Source organism: Ictalurus punctatus, chromosome 5 (genome assembly GCF_001660625.3).
Source record: "Ictalurus punctatus breed USDA103 chromosome 5, Coco_2.0, whole genome shotgun sequence".
NCBI lineage: Eukaryota > Metazoa > Chordata > Actinopteri > Siluriformes > Ictaluridae > Ictalurus > Ictalurus punctatus.
In genome coordinates this window covers 10128274-10147695 of record NC_030420.2, presented here as the reverse complement: position 1 = coordinate 10147695, position 19422 = coordinate 10128274, and the positions used below count along the sequence as shown (strand labels likewise).

Below are 19422 nucleotides of genomic sequence, written 5' to 3'. Positions count from 1 at the left end.
CATAAAGGATGCCACAAAATCATAAAGGATGCCACGTCCAGATAGTGGCCAGACAATACTGAGCAGTATTCAAAAAAAAGTTCTGATACCAGACTTTATTGATGATGAGAATTGCTCAAGAAGTCACCCAAAATACTGATTATTAGTATTTGATTAAAAACCTACGAAACTCACAGCATGCAGACTGGCTTGCTCATTCTGTGATTATTTTTGTAGCTGTAATTTTGGGGCATTTAGGTTACAATCCTGTAACCAGTGTTCCTCATTACTACTACTGTACAGTGAGACTAGCATGTGACAAAATTCTCATGAAAAAGTTACTCCCATCAGGATAGAAACCTTTCAATATCGGATAAAGGTGATCAGTTACAATGACATTGTATATATTTGCAGTGATCTTTCCCTCAAACGGGATGGATGGAACCAAACTACACCAGCAAAATGCAATATACAACATAACAGAACCACTTTTTAAAAAATTGTCAGCTGTCTGTGTATTTAAAAAACCTTTATTTGCTATGAAGCTATGGACAAATGATAATAAAAAGCAAAATAACATGTAGTTGCTGATGGACTGTTGGGTTTACAAAAATGTTCACAATGCTAAGTATATACTCTTTCTGAAGAATGTTATTTAATTCACGAACATTTCCTGAAACCTTTCTTTCAAAGTTTTAAGTGCGTTTTTTTGTAAATTAACAAGTAACCAGACCCATTTGTGATTAACTACTGTATGTACATCATTATTTGTGTGCAGTTCTACCAAAATTGACAAAGGCCACTAATTTCTATAAGAAATCCTCAATTATAAAGATCGAGTGTGTCATTGCCCTAGTATTAACTTGATGAATTAAACTTGTCCATGGCTTGGTGCTGCAGTGGGTAGTGTGGCTGCCTCATAGCACCAGTGTCATAGGTTTGAACCTGAGCTTGGGTAACTGTCTGTGTGGGTTTATGTGTCATTTTCATTAATTATGTTAGCTCTACAAAAACAAATGTAGCAAACTGCATTTAAAACTGTGTTAATATAAATCAATTCATGTGGAACCAACAAGTAAATTTAATAAGGTATGTATAAGAGAATTTAACTGAATTTACATATTTCAAATGTGTACATTGGTTCCACATGAATGTATAGATTTGCATTAACACAGTTTGCTTTTGTACAGCCAATATGATTTGATGATGGATTTTCAAAGCCCTGGAATAAAATCACAATAAACTCCAGGATAAAACGAACAGCCCTATAGCTGATAGGCAGCAACATTACCCAGTGCACTACAGTGCTGCACATAATTGAATGAAGTTCATTTAATATTATTGTTAAATCTCTGAAAACCAGGGCTGTTACGGGACGTAAACGGAGACAAACGCGGGAAAGCGGTGAGATGACGTGTGACTGAACACGGAACGAGAGTCGAGTCAGGATAGAGCAAGTAAGCTAGGTATCAGGGGCATAGGCAAAAGCGTAGTGAAAGAGAAGCGTTAAGTCGAGCACCAGGGAAAACACTTCTAGCAAAATCGGCTTGGTAAACAAACAGAGACGAGGCTGCTGAGCGGTTACTTCGCAAGCAGCTAATGCTAAGGAGGCCCTTATATAACCTTAGGTGTCTGCAGGTGTTTATTAAGATTCACTGTTATTGGGAAACTCACCCCTGATCATGTCCTGCATTGACATTCTTAATAAATAGGACCTGAAGAATAGTTGCGTTTTTATTTTTCTTTACATATTGCGCTAATACATGCTCATAATGGTCATTGACAATATTTCCAGCCTCAAGCTCCAACACTATTTACTCATGTTTTTTTCCCATAGTTATAAATACAGATGTCACTTAGTAACTGTTCCTATTGAGGCAGCCAGCAGAAGCTCCTGCCATTGGTGCCCCAATAATAAATGCTCTTTCAAAGCCACTCAGATCCTTTCCTTTTGCTATTTTGCTCCTAAATTGATGTCAACTGGGCCTCCTCACCATTTTTCATGCACTAAGCCTGCACCTACAGTGAGGGAAAAAAGTATTTGATCCCCTGCTGATTTTGTCCGTTTGCCCACTGACAAAGAAATGATCAGTCTATAACTTTAATGGTAGATTTATTTGAACAGTGAGAGACAGAATAACAACAAGAAAATCCAGAAAAACGCATGTCAAAAATGTTATAAATTGATTTGCATTTTAATGAGGGAAATAAGTATTTGACTCCTCTGGAAAACATGACTTAGTACTTGGTTTAAAAACCCTTGTTGGCAATCACAGAGGTCAGACGTTTCTTGTAGTTGGCCACCAGGTTTGCACACATCTCAGGAGGGATTTTGTCCCACTCCTCTTTGCAGATCGTCTCCAAATCATTAAGGTTTCGAGGCTGACGTTTGGCAACTCGAACCTTCAGCTCCCTCCACAGATTTTCTATGGGATTAAGGTCTGGAGACTGGCTAGGCCACTCCAGGACCTTAATGAGCTTCTTCTTGAGCCACTCCTTTGTTGCCTTGTCCGTGTGTTTTGGGTCATTGTCATGCTGGAATACCCATCCACGACCCATTTTCAATGCCCTGGCTGAGGGAAGGAGGTTTTCACCCAAGATTTGACGGTACATGGCCCCGTCCATCGTCCCTTTGATGCGGTGAAGTTGTCCTGTCCCCTTAGCAGAGAAACACCCCCAAAGCATAATGTTTCCACCTCCATGTTTGACGGTGGGGATGGTGTTCCAGGGGTCATAGGCAGCATTCCTCCTCCTCCAAACACGGCGAGTTGAGTTGATGCCAAAGAGCTCCATTTTGGTCTCATCTGACCACAACATTTTCTCCCAGTTGTCCTCTGAATCATTCAGATGTTCACTGGCAAACTTCAGATGGGCATGTATATGTGCTTTCTTGAGCAGCGGACCTTGCGCGCGCTGCAGGATTTCAGTCCTTCACGACGTAGTGTGTTACCAATTGTTTTCTTGGTGACTATGGTCCCAGCTGCCTTGAGATCATTGACGAGATCCTCCCGTGTAGTTCTGGGCTGATTCCTCACTGTTCTCATGATCAATGCAACACCACGAGGTGAGATCTTGCATGGAGCCCCAGGCCGAGGGAGACTGACAGTTCTTTTGTGCTTCTTCCATTTGCGAATAATCGCACCAACTGTTGTCCCCTTCTCACCAAGCTGCTTGGCAATGGTCTTGTAGCCCATTCCAGACTTGTGTAGGTCTACAGTCTTGTCCCTGACATCCTTGGAGAGCTCTTTGGTCTTGGCCATGGTGGAGAGTTTGGAATCTGATTGATTGATTGCTTCTGTGGACAGGTGTCTTTTATACAGGTAATAAACTGAGATTAGGAGCACTCCCTTTAAGAGTGTGCTTCTAATCTCAGCTCGTTACCTGTATAAAAGACACCTGGGAGCCAGAAATCTTTCTGATTGAGAGGGGGTCAAATACTTTTTTCCCTCATTAAAATGCAAATTAATTTATAAAATTTTTGACATGCGTTTTTTTGGATTTTTTTGTTGTTATTCTGTCTCTCACTGTTCAAATACAACTACCATTAAAATTATAGACTGATCATTTCTTTGTCAGTGGGCAAACGTACAAAATCAGCAGGGGATCAAATACTTTTTTCCCTCACTGTATTTCTCTACTCATTTATTCAGATCCCCCCTTCCTTACACTGTATGTGTGTGTGTATTCGTTCATTCATTGATTCATTATTAGTAAATTCTTTATTCTAAATAGGGTCAGAGTAGATGTACAATCTATTCCATAAATACTGGACAAAAGGTGTGGATACAGCCTGGAGGGATGTCAGTCCATCACAGAGCATATAAACATTTTTACAGTGATTCACACCTAGGGGCACTTTAGATTAACCAGTCCACTTACTGGCATGTTTTAGGAGGTGGTAGAAAACTGACAAACTCAGAGGAAACCCACACAAACACAAGGAGGCATATGAAACTCAGGGTCAACCAGCAGTCCTTATTTAAAAGATGTTTAGGATGAATAGTTCAATTACAAACTGAAACATAAAGTGGACAAAGGCCTAAGACAAAGCTGTGTTAGTGGAAATGGAACAATTTAACTTGAGTTGTCAAAAGGAACAAGGAAATAAGTTTCAGATTTCAGTTAATTTTCCCCCTCAATCCCTCCACCTTGCTATCACATTATGTTCTTCCCCACTCCTCCAACCTTTTCACCCTCTGATGTGTGTTGTCAAGAGTAATCAAAGTAATAACTTCCACTGTCTGCCTCGGTTCCATCAATCCTATTACCGATGTGTGTGTGATGTCTGTGTGAGATACAGAGAGAGTCAGAGAAGAAAGAAAAAGAGATGGAGGGAGACACAGAGAGAAGAAGGCAGGCCACTATCAGACATTATTGTACACTATAACTATACTTGCAGCAAGTGATTGCATAGAACTAGTTCACTTCGATACTGAATCATATAGCAGGCAGGAATGAGAAGCTTGATAGCATCATAAACTTCAGTTTTGAGTCCATGAGGAATGTATATAACATGTATGCTAATCACAATCCATGTCCATAGAACCATTGTTACTAGCATTCCATTTTTGAGATGGGAAGAATCACCTAAATAATATATGTTAACATGTCATAAAGAAAATAGCCACCTTAGGACTGATTGGAAAATTGTTCAGAGATAACTGCCTCACTCATGTAAGTGAAGAAGGTACAGGGTGACACAGGTGGTAGCAACACATATGTTCTGGAGTGGAATACCTCTAAGTATTGCCGAGAAGGAGACACTGCTCATACCATGGCATATTATGCTAGAAGCTGAGTATCTGGCCCACCTGTAGGCCATGGTGATGATGTCCAAATAGCACTATAGGTTCGATACTGGGCTAAGCAAGGAATGCTTATAAGGTTCCCTGTCATGGAATGCTTCAAGAACATTAGACTACAGATGTGGAGTCATCTGTTTTCCACCACATGCAAAATGAACTTAACACCAAGGCATGTATTTCTCCCACTCTTTTGATGAAGTGATTTAGAGAGACCCAGTTTCGCATCCTGCATGGGCTCTTAAGGGGGTCTTAAAGGACTCCAATCCAAGGAAGAGATCCCATGGTGTTGAGGGAGTGTACCGAACAGAGGTGCCATCCACCTTTGCAAAAATCTGTAAGTTTATGAGCTCACAGCAAGACACCATCCATGATGCTGTGACAAACTTCAATGACCACTACATACACATTTAATGTATACAGGGACTTTACACTGTCTAGCAGTTTCTATAGGAACAGTTCAGTACTTTAGGAACCAGGCAGTACACTGGACCCAGACATGCACACCATTTGCGGAAGGTGCTACAGACTCTTGCATTCTGTTGCATCTCTTGAACTGATGGGTTGCTTTCCTCTACCTGTTTTTCACTACAAAGTGCCAAACCCACAGGTACATGTAACCTGGCCAAACCTAAGAAATAATTTAGTTAATTTAGGACAGGGGTGTCCAATCTTATCCGGAAAGGGCCAGTGTGGGTACAGGTTTTCATTCCAACCAAGCAGGAGCCACACCTGATTCCACCTGTTTAATCAGTTGATCTTGGCTTTCGATAGACTCAGGTGTGGCTTCTGCTTGGTTGGAATGAAAACCTGCACCCACACCGGCCCTTTCCGGATAAGATTGGACACCCCTGCTTTAGGACAATAGATCGATATGGAGAAGAAGCTGCCAAGGCATTCTGTCCACTGGTGAGATTAGCAGTAGGAACCAAGGTCTCATTGGTCACTTCAGGGCCACAATTGTTTGCTAAGTTATGTGCAATGTGGGAAAAATCACTGGTAGATGGTAGAAATTCATACAATAGACAGCAAAGACAGTCATGAGCCAGTGTATCCTGACCTTTTAACTCCATCAGGGACAATCACAGTTGCCAGTGAGTCAATTTTGCAACAGGTAAGAGGTCCATCTGTGCTCTGCCAAAGATGTGTCTGAGACACCACTTCTGGGTGCATTTGCCACTCTCCTGGCATATGCACTGTCTCAACTATGTATCTTCTGCATAATTGTGCCTTTCCAGGGAGTGAGTTGCTCTCAGTGAGGCTAACCAAGGGTGAGCCCACCTGAGGATTTTATTCTTTTTTTGCAAGGCAGAGAGCACCATCTGGAACTGGAACTCAATGTAGTCTGAATGGATCTGCATATGATGGTGTCTCAGAATCTCTCAGAAGAATTTGAGGGCTAGATAGACCACCACCAGTTCCAGCTCACTGATTGTTCCACTCTCACACTGGGTCTTCACACACCTTGTGTGCTTCTGTGGCCCCAAACTGCCCCCTCCGAACTAACTGTCTCTCCAATGGGGCACTACTTTCCAAAAGGCCTTTTGTGAGAAAAGCTCAATGCCTCCAATAAGGTAGAGCTCATGTCCATCTCGCTGAGACATGCATAAGGGATGCATCTCTGTTTGTTGTATTTGAGGATGAATCACAGAACCCACTTCTGGACTTTTCCTTAAGTACAACAGACTCAAAGGGAACTTTGGGATGATAGGATAGCTAGTATTCTCAATAAATCTAGCTTTAATGTTATAAATTTTTGGTGTTCTTTGGTACCAGGGTTTTCTGTTCACCACAAGACGGAGCTCTATAATGTATGCAACTAGGGTGGATGTGTCCAGAATTACCTGCTCCTTTGAAGCGACACAGAGGAGCCAGGAGTACTAATATGGAGAGGCCCAAGTGAAAAAGCATCAGTGCTTTGGAAAAAATGAAAAGAGTAACATCCTATACCTTTAACATACAGAACAGGAGGGCTTTTATTAACAAGTTAAGCCGTCTTAAATCTAGAATTGGAGAGAAACTACTGTCCATCTTCTGAACTAGAAAACATGTTGAGTCTACTCCCGGAATCTACTATTTTGTTTTCAGTAGCCCTCAAATTTGTTAGGGCTGATGCTGGATCTAAAAATTGTAGCCCTGCTACTTTGTACACTTGCCCAATGAGCAAGGATTTCACTGTAATGCTTCCCACCAGCTGCACCAATCCCTCATGGGTTAAGTCCACAGACCTTTTTAGTGGTGGAGACTTATGCTATTCTATCCAGGACTTCTTTGACCACAAGCCTAAAGTGTAGGCACAAAATAGTAGGCTTGACAGAGTTGATTTACACATGTCCAACAGCATGGTCTGTGCCAACCATACTTAGTGCAATCAAATGCGGCAGATTGAAGCAATCGCTACAGTGCACGCAGCAAAATGGTTAACAAATTGCATGTTTGCACCATACACAAGGCAATGTCATAATTCCTAACCATTATGTCATCAGTAGTTTAGAATTTAATGCTTGGCAGTGTATGCCTGAACATGTTTCATCTAGTGAATCCTCCAGGGCTGCCAAGATTTTGTACCTGCCAGTACTGCATGGTAGTTTCAGATTCTAATTCAGATTCTGAAAAAAAAAAAACAACCTCTGAGGTACAAAATATGTACATATATATATAAGCTATGTAGCTTCATGTAGTTCATATAGTTAAACAAAAAATAAATAATGCACTAATCAGTGTGAAATTGGAAAAGTTTACTGGAGACCTGAAGAATCATGAACAAAGCATGAGCATGAAGAAAATGAGCAAATAATGAAACATTGGAACATGCATACCAATAAAACCAATCATTTGGCTCAATTTACTGCATGATACCTAATTTGCATAGAATTGAGGAAATCTGACTAAGTGTTGCTTTTTTGCTGGTGGCTGAGACCACTGCACTGTGTCACACATGTTCACTATAAATTAATATAAATTAAGATGTTCACTATTAATTAACAGGTTGCCTTCTCTTTGTCTCTTGCTAGTGTGAAAGTAGTGGTAGTATTTACTATTCACAGCAGCACCCACAGGCTCAGCTCATTGCTCATGGTAAGAGAGAGATCATATACACATACAAGGGATAACAAGACTCAGGTGTGCCATGGTAGTCATTACCACACAACCTGGTCCCCAAACATCACCCTGGAAGTGCGGACCCACACTAAACCACCCCCCTACTTACTACACACATACAAAAACTCTAGAAAGACAGATGGGTACTTACGTATGAACAAAGAAAGAAGCACACACACAAACATACACACATGTGAATACTTACATCTTTGTTGGTGACGTCAGCTTGTACCAGAGTTCCATTCAGACATGGTTCTACATAACGCAGTTCCTCATTGTACTGCACACAGCAAAGGAAAGAAAGTAGAAATTAATTAAAGCTGAATTACGTTTTAGCAAAAAATTACTCTGTGTGTGTGTGTGTCTGTGTGTGTGTGTGCGTGAGGGGTGTCAGGAATGTAGAGTTGGGACAGATGCAAGTGCAGTAAAATGTGCTTTATTTAAAGGGCAAGTAGACAAATCCAATCTGATCTATAAACAACAACAATGGTAGGGATAATCCAAAACACACAAATGAGATAACAGAACAAGATCAAGAACCAGAATAGCAACACAGAACAAAAAAAAAAGCTCGGTAGCATCAGATAGGCAAAACACTGAACATTACTTGGCTCTAGAACAAAGAAACAAAGGTTTAAAAATACAAACTAATCAAAGAACAAACACAATACAGGTGCGAGTAATCGATTTGCATGAGGGAGACAGTCAATGACAGGACATGGGTAGACACAAGACATGAATTAAAACAAAAACACACAGGCCAAAATAATTCAACATGACAGTTCAGAAGCGCAAGCTGTAGCACCGCAGGTTGCTTGTATCCCTGACAAGAGGTAACTGTTCAATCTAAGTCAAAGAGGATTAACAGTAAAAGATGCTAAATTAAATTGTTTTCGGTGTTTGTACTTTTTAATTTTGTTTCCCTTTGTTAGTATAACAAGAAAAAAACTGTGAATGAATTTATTACAATGCTCATCTAAAATATAATAATTACAAGACAGCATAGGATGAGGTAAAACTCAAGAATTAGCTATAATACAGTAGTGGCAATTGTGAAAGTAAACAAAACATGCCAATGCTTTGAAGGATGTGAACTGAAACAGAGTAATGTTATTCAATTGTGAATCTGTTTTTAGAGGATTTAAACCTAACATGAACAAATTATATTATAGAATTCAGGCAATTTTTTTGGGATTATCTAATACAGTGTGGCAAGTAATAATCTGGAAAGACCTTTGTAATATCACAGTCTAAAACTGGATTTAAGAGAAGCAAATCAGTAAATGAATCACATATGAAAATGAATCACATGTAAATGTATCATATGTAAATGAATTACATGAATATGAATCACATGTAAAGGAATCACATGTAAATGAATCATATGAAAATGAATAAATAAATAAATATAAAATAAAAAAAGAAGAAATAACTGTCATACTAAATACAGTACATTCAACACAGACTCAAACACATATTCACTAGTCACCGCTGTGAGGAGCTGTGAATTAGCAACGGTAAATTAGCGAGAGTGTATTCAATACTGCAGGTTGCACTTCACTATCAATTCCCAATCAGCTAGTTAAGAGTGTTGCAGGTAAGCTAACAAAGATATTTTGAGCACTACTGAGGCTTGAGTTGAACATAGTGGGAAAACTGTCCAGACACCGCTGTATTCATCCCGTTTTCCATCCAAGGAATACTAGATTGAGGCTCATTGGCGCTCTGTTGACAGACACACAATTCCATACTACACAGTTTCAGTTTCAGAATTAACAATTTACAGCTGAGCCACTAGCGTGTAGTATGATACACTGATATGTTATTTGGCACATTTATTGCACTGATTTATTTGTTTTGGTCGTTAACAGTGTAAACTAAAAGTTATTTGCAGCCTGTATAAGGCTTAAGTGTGGTTTGATGCAGTCTTTTCCGATTATCAGTATATCAGAGTAGCCTAAAATAATGATGTCTTGAATCAGTTTCACTTTTATTATGAAAAAAGACGACTAGATAAGAAGACAATTAGAAACCATCTTTTTTTTTTTTTTTTTTTTTTTTTTTAAATAAATAATCGTGCAACCTCCATTAGGACCCATGAGGTATGAATACTCCAATGAATCTTTTCATTCCCTCCATCCCCAATAATCAGTTCTTTCTTCATTTTCTGCATGGCTTCCAGCTTTCTATTTTTCTTCTACTCACCATCAGCAGCTCAGAAGCTTAACCTCCTCCCTAGCTAATCCGTCTGGCTTTTTCTGATAATATTGTTAATTTTATGCATGACTAGAAATTAGACTTCAAAGTAAATGAGGAAATGATGCTGTCCTTCTCTGCTGTGCAGGCTGTAACACAGTAATCTCATTGTAAGCGAACAGGGTGCACCCTCTCCGACAAGTGTGGTTATGTTAGTAAAACATTTGTCTGTATTCAGCAGACAACAAGGTCCATTGTTCAGATCAAGCCAACCTGAAGAAGCTGTTCTTCTGATTTAAGTATATACACCAAAGTCTGTTTGGAAAACGTCATGACATTAATGAGGAAAAAAGTCATGCAACTCTCCTTACATAATTAGATATAATATGATATGATACTATGAGAAAATAAATAATCCATCAAATGTCATCAAACTAAAATCTGTTAATACCATGGCTTGGTAGACTGACATATAAAAATGCTGTTTTCGAAATTAATTATATCAATTTGAATGTGATCAAATTGGCACAGGACATAACATGGTATAACCATTCCTGGTTATAAATTAGGATTAGGAAGCTTCCTTTTTTCTTTCATGTATTTTAAGTTTGTCTCTAACAATTATATTTGCTTAATTCCATTCTTTTTCTCTTTTTGTTTTTGTTTTTGTTTTCACTCTCTACATCATTTTCACATGGATACCATAACGACACTTTTTTTTTTTTTTTTTTTAGAAATACTGTTGTCATATCTCAACCCGGCCAGGACTCAGTTTCCCAAGAAGCAACCCATGCACGCATGCGCTCACCATCCCCGGAGTTCTAATCTCCCACACCTGTCACTAATCACACACACACACTCTCTCCACTAGTATTTAGAGAGTCATTCGACAAATGTTCATTGCGAAGTATACGTTCAGTAGACTTGCTCTCTGCATTTCCAAGCCTTTCACATTCGTTTGCTATCTTTGTTATCTTGACCTCTTTTCCCATTTACGACTACGCTTTCTGCCTGTCCCCTTGAGCTTTGTTTGTCCGATCGCCTGACCCTTGTTTGTTTTATGACTACGTCTTTGGAACTACCCTTTACTACACACCCGCTTCTGCTTCTGTGCCAACTCCGGTTCGTGACAGAATACTTCGCCATCCATTGGAAGCAGCGGGGGATCCACGTTGGCCACAAGCCATCGAGGGACATGGTCGGATGATCAGCGACCACGACCAACGTCTAGCCAACCTGAATGAGCAGGTAGCTAGGCTAAGTCAAACCACGCTGTTTGCTGTGGCGGCGACAACAGGTTTACCTCCCACACCAGCGCCGGAGAAGTACAATGGAGATCCGGCACGCTGCCGGGGTTTCCTCCTACAATGCTCCCTGTTCTTCTCAACCTACCCAGACATGACGGAGAATCGTAAGATCATCCATTTCACGGAACTTTTGACCGGGAAAGCTCTCCTCTGGGCCACCGTGGAATGGGAACAGGGAGGAAACGTCACAAACATGTATGATCAACTGACAGCGCAATTCTGTACAGTCTTTGACACTCACCAGACAACAGAGAGACTGGTGAGGAATTATTGTCCATGAAGCAAGGATCACGCTACGTGGCTGATTACGCCCTCGAGTTTCGCTCTGTAGCAGCAAGAAGTGGATGGAATCAACCCGCTCTCAAAACTGTGTTTCGCCAAGTATTAAATGCCGACATCGTGACCGAACTGGCATGTCGCGATGATCAGCTAACACTCGACTCGCTGATTGATTTAGCAATTCGCCTGGATCATCTATTACGAAGCCGCTGCCCCATACGCAGCGAGGTGGAAGTACCAGTGCAGGAGTCTCCCGTGGAACCCATGCAGCTGGGCCAGACATGGGTTAGCATGCAGGAGAGAGAACGAAGGCGCCGTGAACATTGCTGTTTTTATTGCGGTGAGGAAAAGCACTTCGTGCAACAATGCCCACTCAAGCAACTCCCCGCCCGATGGGACAACACAACTGCTAAGCAACAGCAGCCAGGGGTGAGTTTGGATTCCACAGTCCAACACTCGATTCAATCTGCGTTTTTAATGCCAGTCATATTAGAGTACTCAGGCGTATCTTGTATTTTAGAAGCGCTGATTGACTCAGGAGCGGCAGTGAATTTCATCGATCAAGACACCATACAGCAGAACATCCCCGTTCATCCCCTTATCACACCCCGTCGTGTTCAAGCTATTGATGGAGCCCCTATTGGAAAGGGGCTTATTACCCAGTGCACTGAACCCATTAACCTCCGCACCAGCGCTCTTCATCAAGAACAGATAATTTTCCATGTCATTGTATCTGCCCGTCATCCAGTGGTCCTTGGTCTTCCCTGGCTCGAACATCATAACCCACAAATTTCTTGGACTCAAAGGGAGATGACCCACTGGTCATTGCATTGTATCAACAACTGCCTTCAACTCCCTGTGACTTCATTAGGTACCACGTCTATAGAGAGCCCTAACAGGGTTGACACCGTTCAAATACCCAGTGAATACCACGACCTCACTGAAGCATTTAGTAAAGAGAAGGCTAGCGGGCTACCACCTCATCGACACTACGACTGCTCTATTGACCGGCTTCCGGGCACTACACCACCTCGAGGAAGAATATATCCGCTAACACTAACTGAACAAAAGGCCATGGAAGAATATATTCAAGAAGCATTACACCAGGGTTACATTCGACCATCCACATCTCCGGCATCAGCAGGGTTTTTCTTTGTGGAGAAGAAAGGAGGAGGTTTGAGAAAATGCATAGACTATCGAGGGTTAAACCAGTGCTGCATCAAGTATCGATATCCACTGCCTCTGGTACCAGTCGCTCTGGAACAACTATGCACTGCCACCATCTTCACTAAGCTGGATTTACGCAGTGCCTACAACTTGATCCGGATTCGAGAGGGGGACGAATGGAAGACGTGTTTCAGCACAACGTCCGGTCACTATGAGTATCAGGTTATGCCATATGGGCTTTCTAACGCTCCCTCAGTCTTCCAGTGTCTTATTAACGACGTCTTACAGGACATGCTGGGGCATCATGTAATCACCTACATCGATGACATCCTAATATATTCCAACTCCAAAGAGGAACATGTCCACCACGTCCACCAGGTTCTACAAAGATTACTCCATCACCAGTTGTATGTCAAAGCTGAAAAATGTGAATTTCATTAAAACACCATTTCATTCCTGGGATACATCATTAGCCCCGAAGGGGTCTCTATGGATCAAGAAAAGGAAAAGGCAGTAGTGAACTGGCCCACACCCACAACGGTGAAGGAGTTACAAAGATTTCTGGGTTTTGCCAATTTTTACAGAAGATTAATTCGAAATTTCAGTACCATCGCCAATCCCTTGACGTCCTTATTAAAAGGGAAGCCAAAACGCCTGCCGTGGAACCCAGCTGCCCAAGTAGCCCTGGATCAGCTCAAGAAAGCCTTCACAACTGCCCCCATTATCAAGCATCCAGACCCATCTAGACCGTTCATCGTGGAAGTCGACGCGTCAGAGACCGGGGTAGGAGCTGTACTCTCCCAGCGTTTCGGAGAAAAGCCAAAGCTCCATCCAGTGGCCTTCTTTTCATGAAAGCTTTCCCCCACTGAGAGAAATTATGATGTGGGCAATCAAGAACTCTTGGCCGTCAAATTAGTCTTTGAAGAGTGGCGGCACTGGTTAGAAGGAGCTACACATCCCTTCGTCATCTTCACTGACCATAAAAACTTGGAGTATTTATGCACTGCCAAGAGGCTCACACCCCGTCAAGCCCGATGGTCCCTGTTTTTCACCAGGTTCTACTTCACCCTATCATATAGACCAGGATCCAAGAACACAAAGGCCGATGCCCTGTCTCGTCTGGACCACACGGAACGTGTGAATGACCATGAGGAATATATCAACCCTTCATGTATCATCAATGCTCTAGAATGGGAACTAGATCAAAAATTAGAAGACATTCCCCAGTCACAAGTCCCAAAAACATGTCCATCAGGCAAACTATTTGTACCCGAAGAATACCGTCAGGAGCTCGTTATCTGGGCCCACACAGTAATCAGTACAGGTCACCCAGGGGCACAGCACACATATCATCCCCTACGGGAAAAGTACTGGTGGTCCAACATGGAGAGAGATATACACAGTGTGGTGGCATCCTGTTCATCATACGCACAGAGTAAGGTACCTCGGACACTTCCCGCTGGAAAGCTCAAGCCCCTACCTGTACCGGAACGCCCATGGTCATACATACCTGTCTGACCATAACTGACTTACCAAGATCCCAAGGAAACACAACTGTTCTTGTCACAGTGGACTGATTCTCTAAATCAGTACGCTTCATCCCATTACCCGCCCTGCCCACCGCCTTTACGACAGCTGAACTCCTTTTCCAACACGTGTTCAGATATTTCGGCATTCCAGAGGAGATTGTCTGCGACAGGGGTCCTCAATTCACATCCAGAGTATGGTCCAGCTTTATGGAGAAGATGGGAGTTACAGTGAATCTCACCTCAGGTTATCACCCATAAGCCAATGGCCAAGTTGAACGAGTAAATCAGGAATTAGGCCAATTCCTCCGAACTTTCTGTGCCTCTAACCCCGAAGATTGGAGCAAGTTTCTGCCATGGGCCGAGTACGCCCAAAATTCTTTCCAACATTCTGCGACTAATCTCACCCCATTCCAATGCGTACTTGGATACCAACCCCCACTATTCCCATGGAATGCGACCCCCACAGAATCACCTGCCGTTGATCAGTGGTTTCTACGTAGTGAACAAGTCTGGGCCGACACGCACCAACATCTGAGACAGACCACATACACGTACAAACGCAAGGCTGATCGCCACCGCAGTAAACATCCAAATTACCAACCCGGCGATAGAGTATGGTTGTCCACCAAGGAGACTTAAAGCAACCACATAGTTGTAAGAAGCTAACTCCAAGATACACTGGACCATTCAAGATCCTCAAGGGAATCAATGAGGTTACTTACCGTCTAGAACTACTACGACACAGCCGCATCGCCCCCTCCTTCCACGTATCACATCTTAAACCAGTTATCAACAGACCTTTAGCCACAGAAGTGCCCTCTGAGAACCCCCCCGGTTCCTCTGGAGATTGATGGACAACCAGCTTACTTAGTCAAGAAGATCATCAGCTCTAGACACAGGAGGGGCAAGCTGGAATATTTAGTCCAGTGGGAGGGCTATGGACCAGAAGAACAATGCTGGTCCCTAAACAGGACATATTGGATCCTCAGCTTATTAGAAATTTTCATGCATGTCCACGACCCAAGGGGAGACCAAGAAAGAACTCTGCTCCCGGAGTGAGCCCTTTGGGGGGGGGGGTTGTGTCATATCTCAACCCGGCCAGGACTCAGTTTCCCAAGAAGCAACCCATGCACGCATGCGCTCACCATCCCCGGAGTTCTTATCTCTCACACCTGTCACTAATCACACACACACACACTCTCCACTAGTATTTAGAGAGTCATTCGACAAATGTTCATTGCAAAGTATACGTTCAGTAGACTTGCTCTCTGCATTTCCAAGCCTTTCACATTCGTTTGCCATCTTTGTTATCTTGACCTCTTTTCCCATTTACGACTACGCTTTCTGCCTGTCCCCTTGAGCTTTGTTTGTCCGATCGCCTGACCCTTGTTTGTTTTATGACTACGTCTTTGGAACTACCCTTTACTACACACCCGCTTCTGCTTCTGTGCCAACTCCGGTTCGTGACAACTGTAAGTATCTCAGCTCTTTCATAGTTTTGCTACAGTGTATAATTCCTTAGGGTCAACGCAGAGTTCAAACTGATGGTTCTATTAAAATGACACAATGTAGAACAATGTGTGTGTGTGTGTGTGTGTGTGTGTGTGTGTGTGTGTGTGTGTGTGTATGTGTATATATATATATATATATATATATATCTCAGTGCATCTGGAAAGTATTCACAGCACTTCACTTTTTCCACATTTTGTTATGTTACAGCCTTATTCCAAAATGGATTAAATCTCAAGGATGATCAGTGGAAATAGAATGCATCTGAGCATAATTTTGAGTGTCATGGCAAAGGCTGTGAATACTTATGTACATGTGCTTTTTTTGTTTTTTATTTTTAATAAATTTGCAAAGATTTCAAACAAACTTCTTTCATGTTGTCATTATGGGGTATTGTTCGTAGAATTTTGAGGAAAATAATTAATTTAATCCATTTTGGAATAAGGCTGTAACATAACAAAATGTGAAAAAAGTGAAGCACTGTGAATACTTTCTGGATGCACTGTATATTGTCATATCACAGCAAACCAGCAACTCCATTTCCCAGGATGCACCGCGAACTACAAACATGGCCGAAGAGGACTACATATCCCATGCACAAACACGTTCACCTTCTCCAGAATTCTAATCACACACACCTGTTGCCAATCTCATACTCACTCACCCCATGCTATATAAGAGACTGCTCAAACACTTAATCTTTGCGAAGTGTTACGTGTGTGATCCAAATACCAGGCTGTTGATCATCGTGTTTCCTGTCCTAGTTTTAGTCTTGTTCTAGCCCTCGTTTTCGAATTCTTGTTTTGCCACGGTTATGCCTATTTGCCGATCGCCTGACCTATTGCCTGTTTATGACCACGTCTATGTTTCATGATTTGGATTTGACTGTCTGTCTCTCACATAATAAAGCTCTTATCTGTATTTGCATTACATTACAGACATTGCAGTTTATTGTTCTGGCCACATCTGCAGTACTCATGCTTCCCTGCAGCAGGCCTATGGCATGTTCAGGCAGGTGAACAGGTACCTTAGGCATCTTTCTTCTGGTGTTTTCAGAGTCAGTAGAAATGTCTCTTTAGTGACCTAAGTTATTGTAAGTGTCACATTAATTGTCTACCGCTTGAAAGCTGTTAGTGTCTGTTCCACAGTTGCATATGCAATAATTGCTAATGGTTCATTGAACAAGCATGAAAAACATTGATTAACCCCTTTCCAATAAATATCTGCAAAGCTTATTTAGATTGATAAATATGAGCAAAGAAGGCTGTGAAAATTTGTCATTATTGTTTAACCTTTTGATTTTTTGTTAAAAGAATTCACAAAAATTCTCTGCTCTCATGGATATCAAACAATTGCAAACACAGCACAGGGTCATCCAAAAAAAAAAAAAAGGCTTTATTAAATACAGGTGTGCAACAATTACTGGCACCCCTATGAGTTCATATAAAAAAATATATTTGAAGTATATTCCCATTGACATTTTTTTAGTACATCTGGGTGACACAGGAAATTGTTCAACAATGACTTCCTGTTTCACAGGGGTATAAATATGAGGTAAAACATAGCCCAAATTCCTTTAGTCATTCATAACAATAGGTAGGAGCAAGGAATATAGCTGTGATGTACGGCAAAAGGTTGTTGAGCTTCACAAAATGGAAAGTGGCTATAAGAAAATAGCACAAGCATTGAAATCAGGGCAATAAAAGAAGTTCCAGTCAACTGGAAATGTTATGAATCAACCAGGAAGAGGACATGTCTCTATACTGTCTCAATGCACTGTGAAAAGGATGGTTCAAGTGGCCACAAAATCTCCAAGGATTACAGCTGGAGAATTGCAGAAGTTAGTTGCATCTCGGGGTCAGAAAGTCTCCAAAACTACAATCCGAAGTCACCTCCATCACCACAAGTTGTTTGGAAGGGTTTCACAAAAAAGCCTCTACTCTCATCCAAAACAAACTCAAGTGCCTTCAGCTTCCCAGACACTACTGGAACTTCAGATGGGATCGGGTTCTTTAGTCAGATGAAACCAAAATAGAGCTTTTTGGCAATAAACACCAGAGGTGGTTTTGGCGCACACAGAGAAGTAGCCATGTAGAAAAGTACCTCATGTCCATGGTTAAATATGGTGGTGGCTCGTTAATGTTTTGGGGCTGTTTTTCTGACAGAGGACCTGGACATTTTGTTAGGATACATGAGATCATGGACTATCAAATATCAACAGTGGTTCCTCCACCTCCCGGCTGACGGCAGCAACTCTTCCATCCTCCTAGGCAACCACTCCAGCACCATCACCACCTGTGGTGAGAGATCTCTGACAGCGCATCCCTCCTCCTTCCCTTGTTTTGGCATCAGTGTAACAAACTTTAAAGTCGAACAAGAAGGAGGTGGGAACCAGTTGAACATAAACTTTAATCTTAAACAGAACTCAAACATAACAGAAACATAAACTGCATGTGCGTCTCTCTCTCTCTGTGGCGCTTCCAAATGCTCCTTCACCTCTCTCTCCCACTGATTAGCCAAATCAGTGTCAAGTATGCATCCTCACAGCCTGGCCACTCCCTCCTCCTCGTCACAAGCTAATAAAACAATTTGGAAAGCCCCATAAAAGAAAGAAACCACTGACGTACTGAGCAGACAGTGAAAGGGTGAGCCAATTAAAACAGCTGATGACAAAAACATAGTGAGAGCTGTGAAGAGAAACCCAAAAACAACAGTCAGTGCCATCAACAACAACCTCCAGAAGGCAGGGGTGAAGGTATCACAATGAACAGTTCAAAGAAGACTTCAAGACCAGAAATACTGTATAGACACCATGCCACAGATGCAAACCACTGATCAGCATTAAGAATCGGAAAGCCAGATTGGAATTCGTAAAGAAATACAGAGATGAATAACAAAAGATCTGGAACCAAGATTAACCTTTACCAAAGTGATGGAAAGGCCAAAGTGTGGAGAAAGAAAGAATCTGTTCATAATCCAAAACATACAAGCTCATCTGTGAATCATGGTGGAGGTAGTCTCATGGCTTGGGCTTGCATGCCTCCTTCTGGAACAGGTTCACTAATCTTTATTCGTAATGTAACTCATGATGGTAGCAGGAGAAGAAATTCAGAAATTTACAGGTACACACATCTTAGAAATATTCATTCTTTCATCTCAGAAATATTGCTAAAATAAGAAATATAATTTCACTACATGATGCAGAAATATTAGTTCATGCTTTCGTCACCTCTATGCTACAATATTGTAATGCCTTACTGTCTGGATGTTCCAGATGAAGCATAAACAAGCTCCATTTAGTCCAGAATGCAGCTGCAAGAGTTCTTACTAGAATCAGAAAGTATGACCACATCACCCCTATCTTATCCACACTGCACTGGCTACCAGTAAAATTTCACAGTGATTATAAAATACTACTACTGACCTATAAAGCACTAAACGGTCTCGTGCCACAGTACCTAAGCGAACTTTTGGTCTTCTCTGATCCACCACACCTACTTAGATCAAAAGGTGCAGGCTATTTGTTTGTACCTCGAATAGTGAAGGGTACAG

At 41.7% G+C, this 19422-nt stretch overlaps 1 protein-coding gene across 3 annotated transcripts in view; it reads right to left on the bottom strand.

Annotated features, from left to right (window-relative positions):
• Positions 1 to 19422, bottom strand: part of cacna2d3a (calcium channel, voltage-dependent, alpha 2/delta subunit 3a) — a 409741-nt gene that overhangs the window by 173896 nt on the left and 216423 nt on the right. For all 3 annotated transcript variants that reach the window (XR_008396432.1, XM_053680196.1, XM_017468484.3), the window contains exon 9: positions 8089 to 8163. Coding sequence is in view for 2 of the 3 variants with exons in the window: in XM_053680196.1 (XP_053536171.1) it covers positions 8089 to 8163 (75 nt within the window). In the remaining variant the exon portion in view is untranslated. The remainder of the gene's footprint in view (positions 1 to 8088; positions 8164 to 19422) is intronic.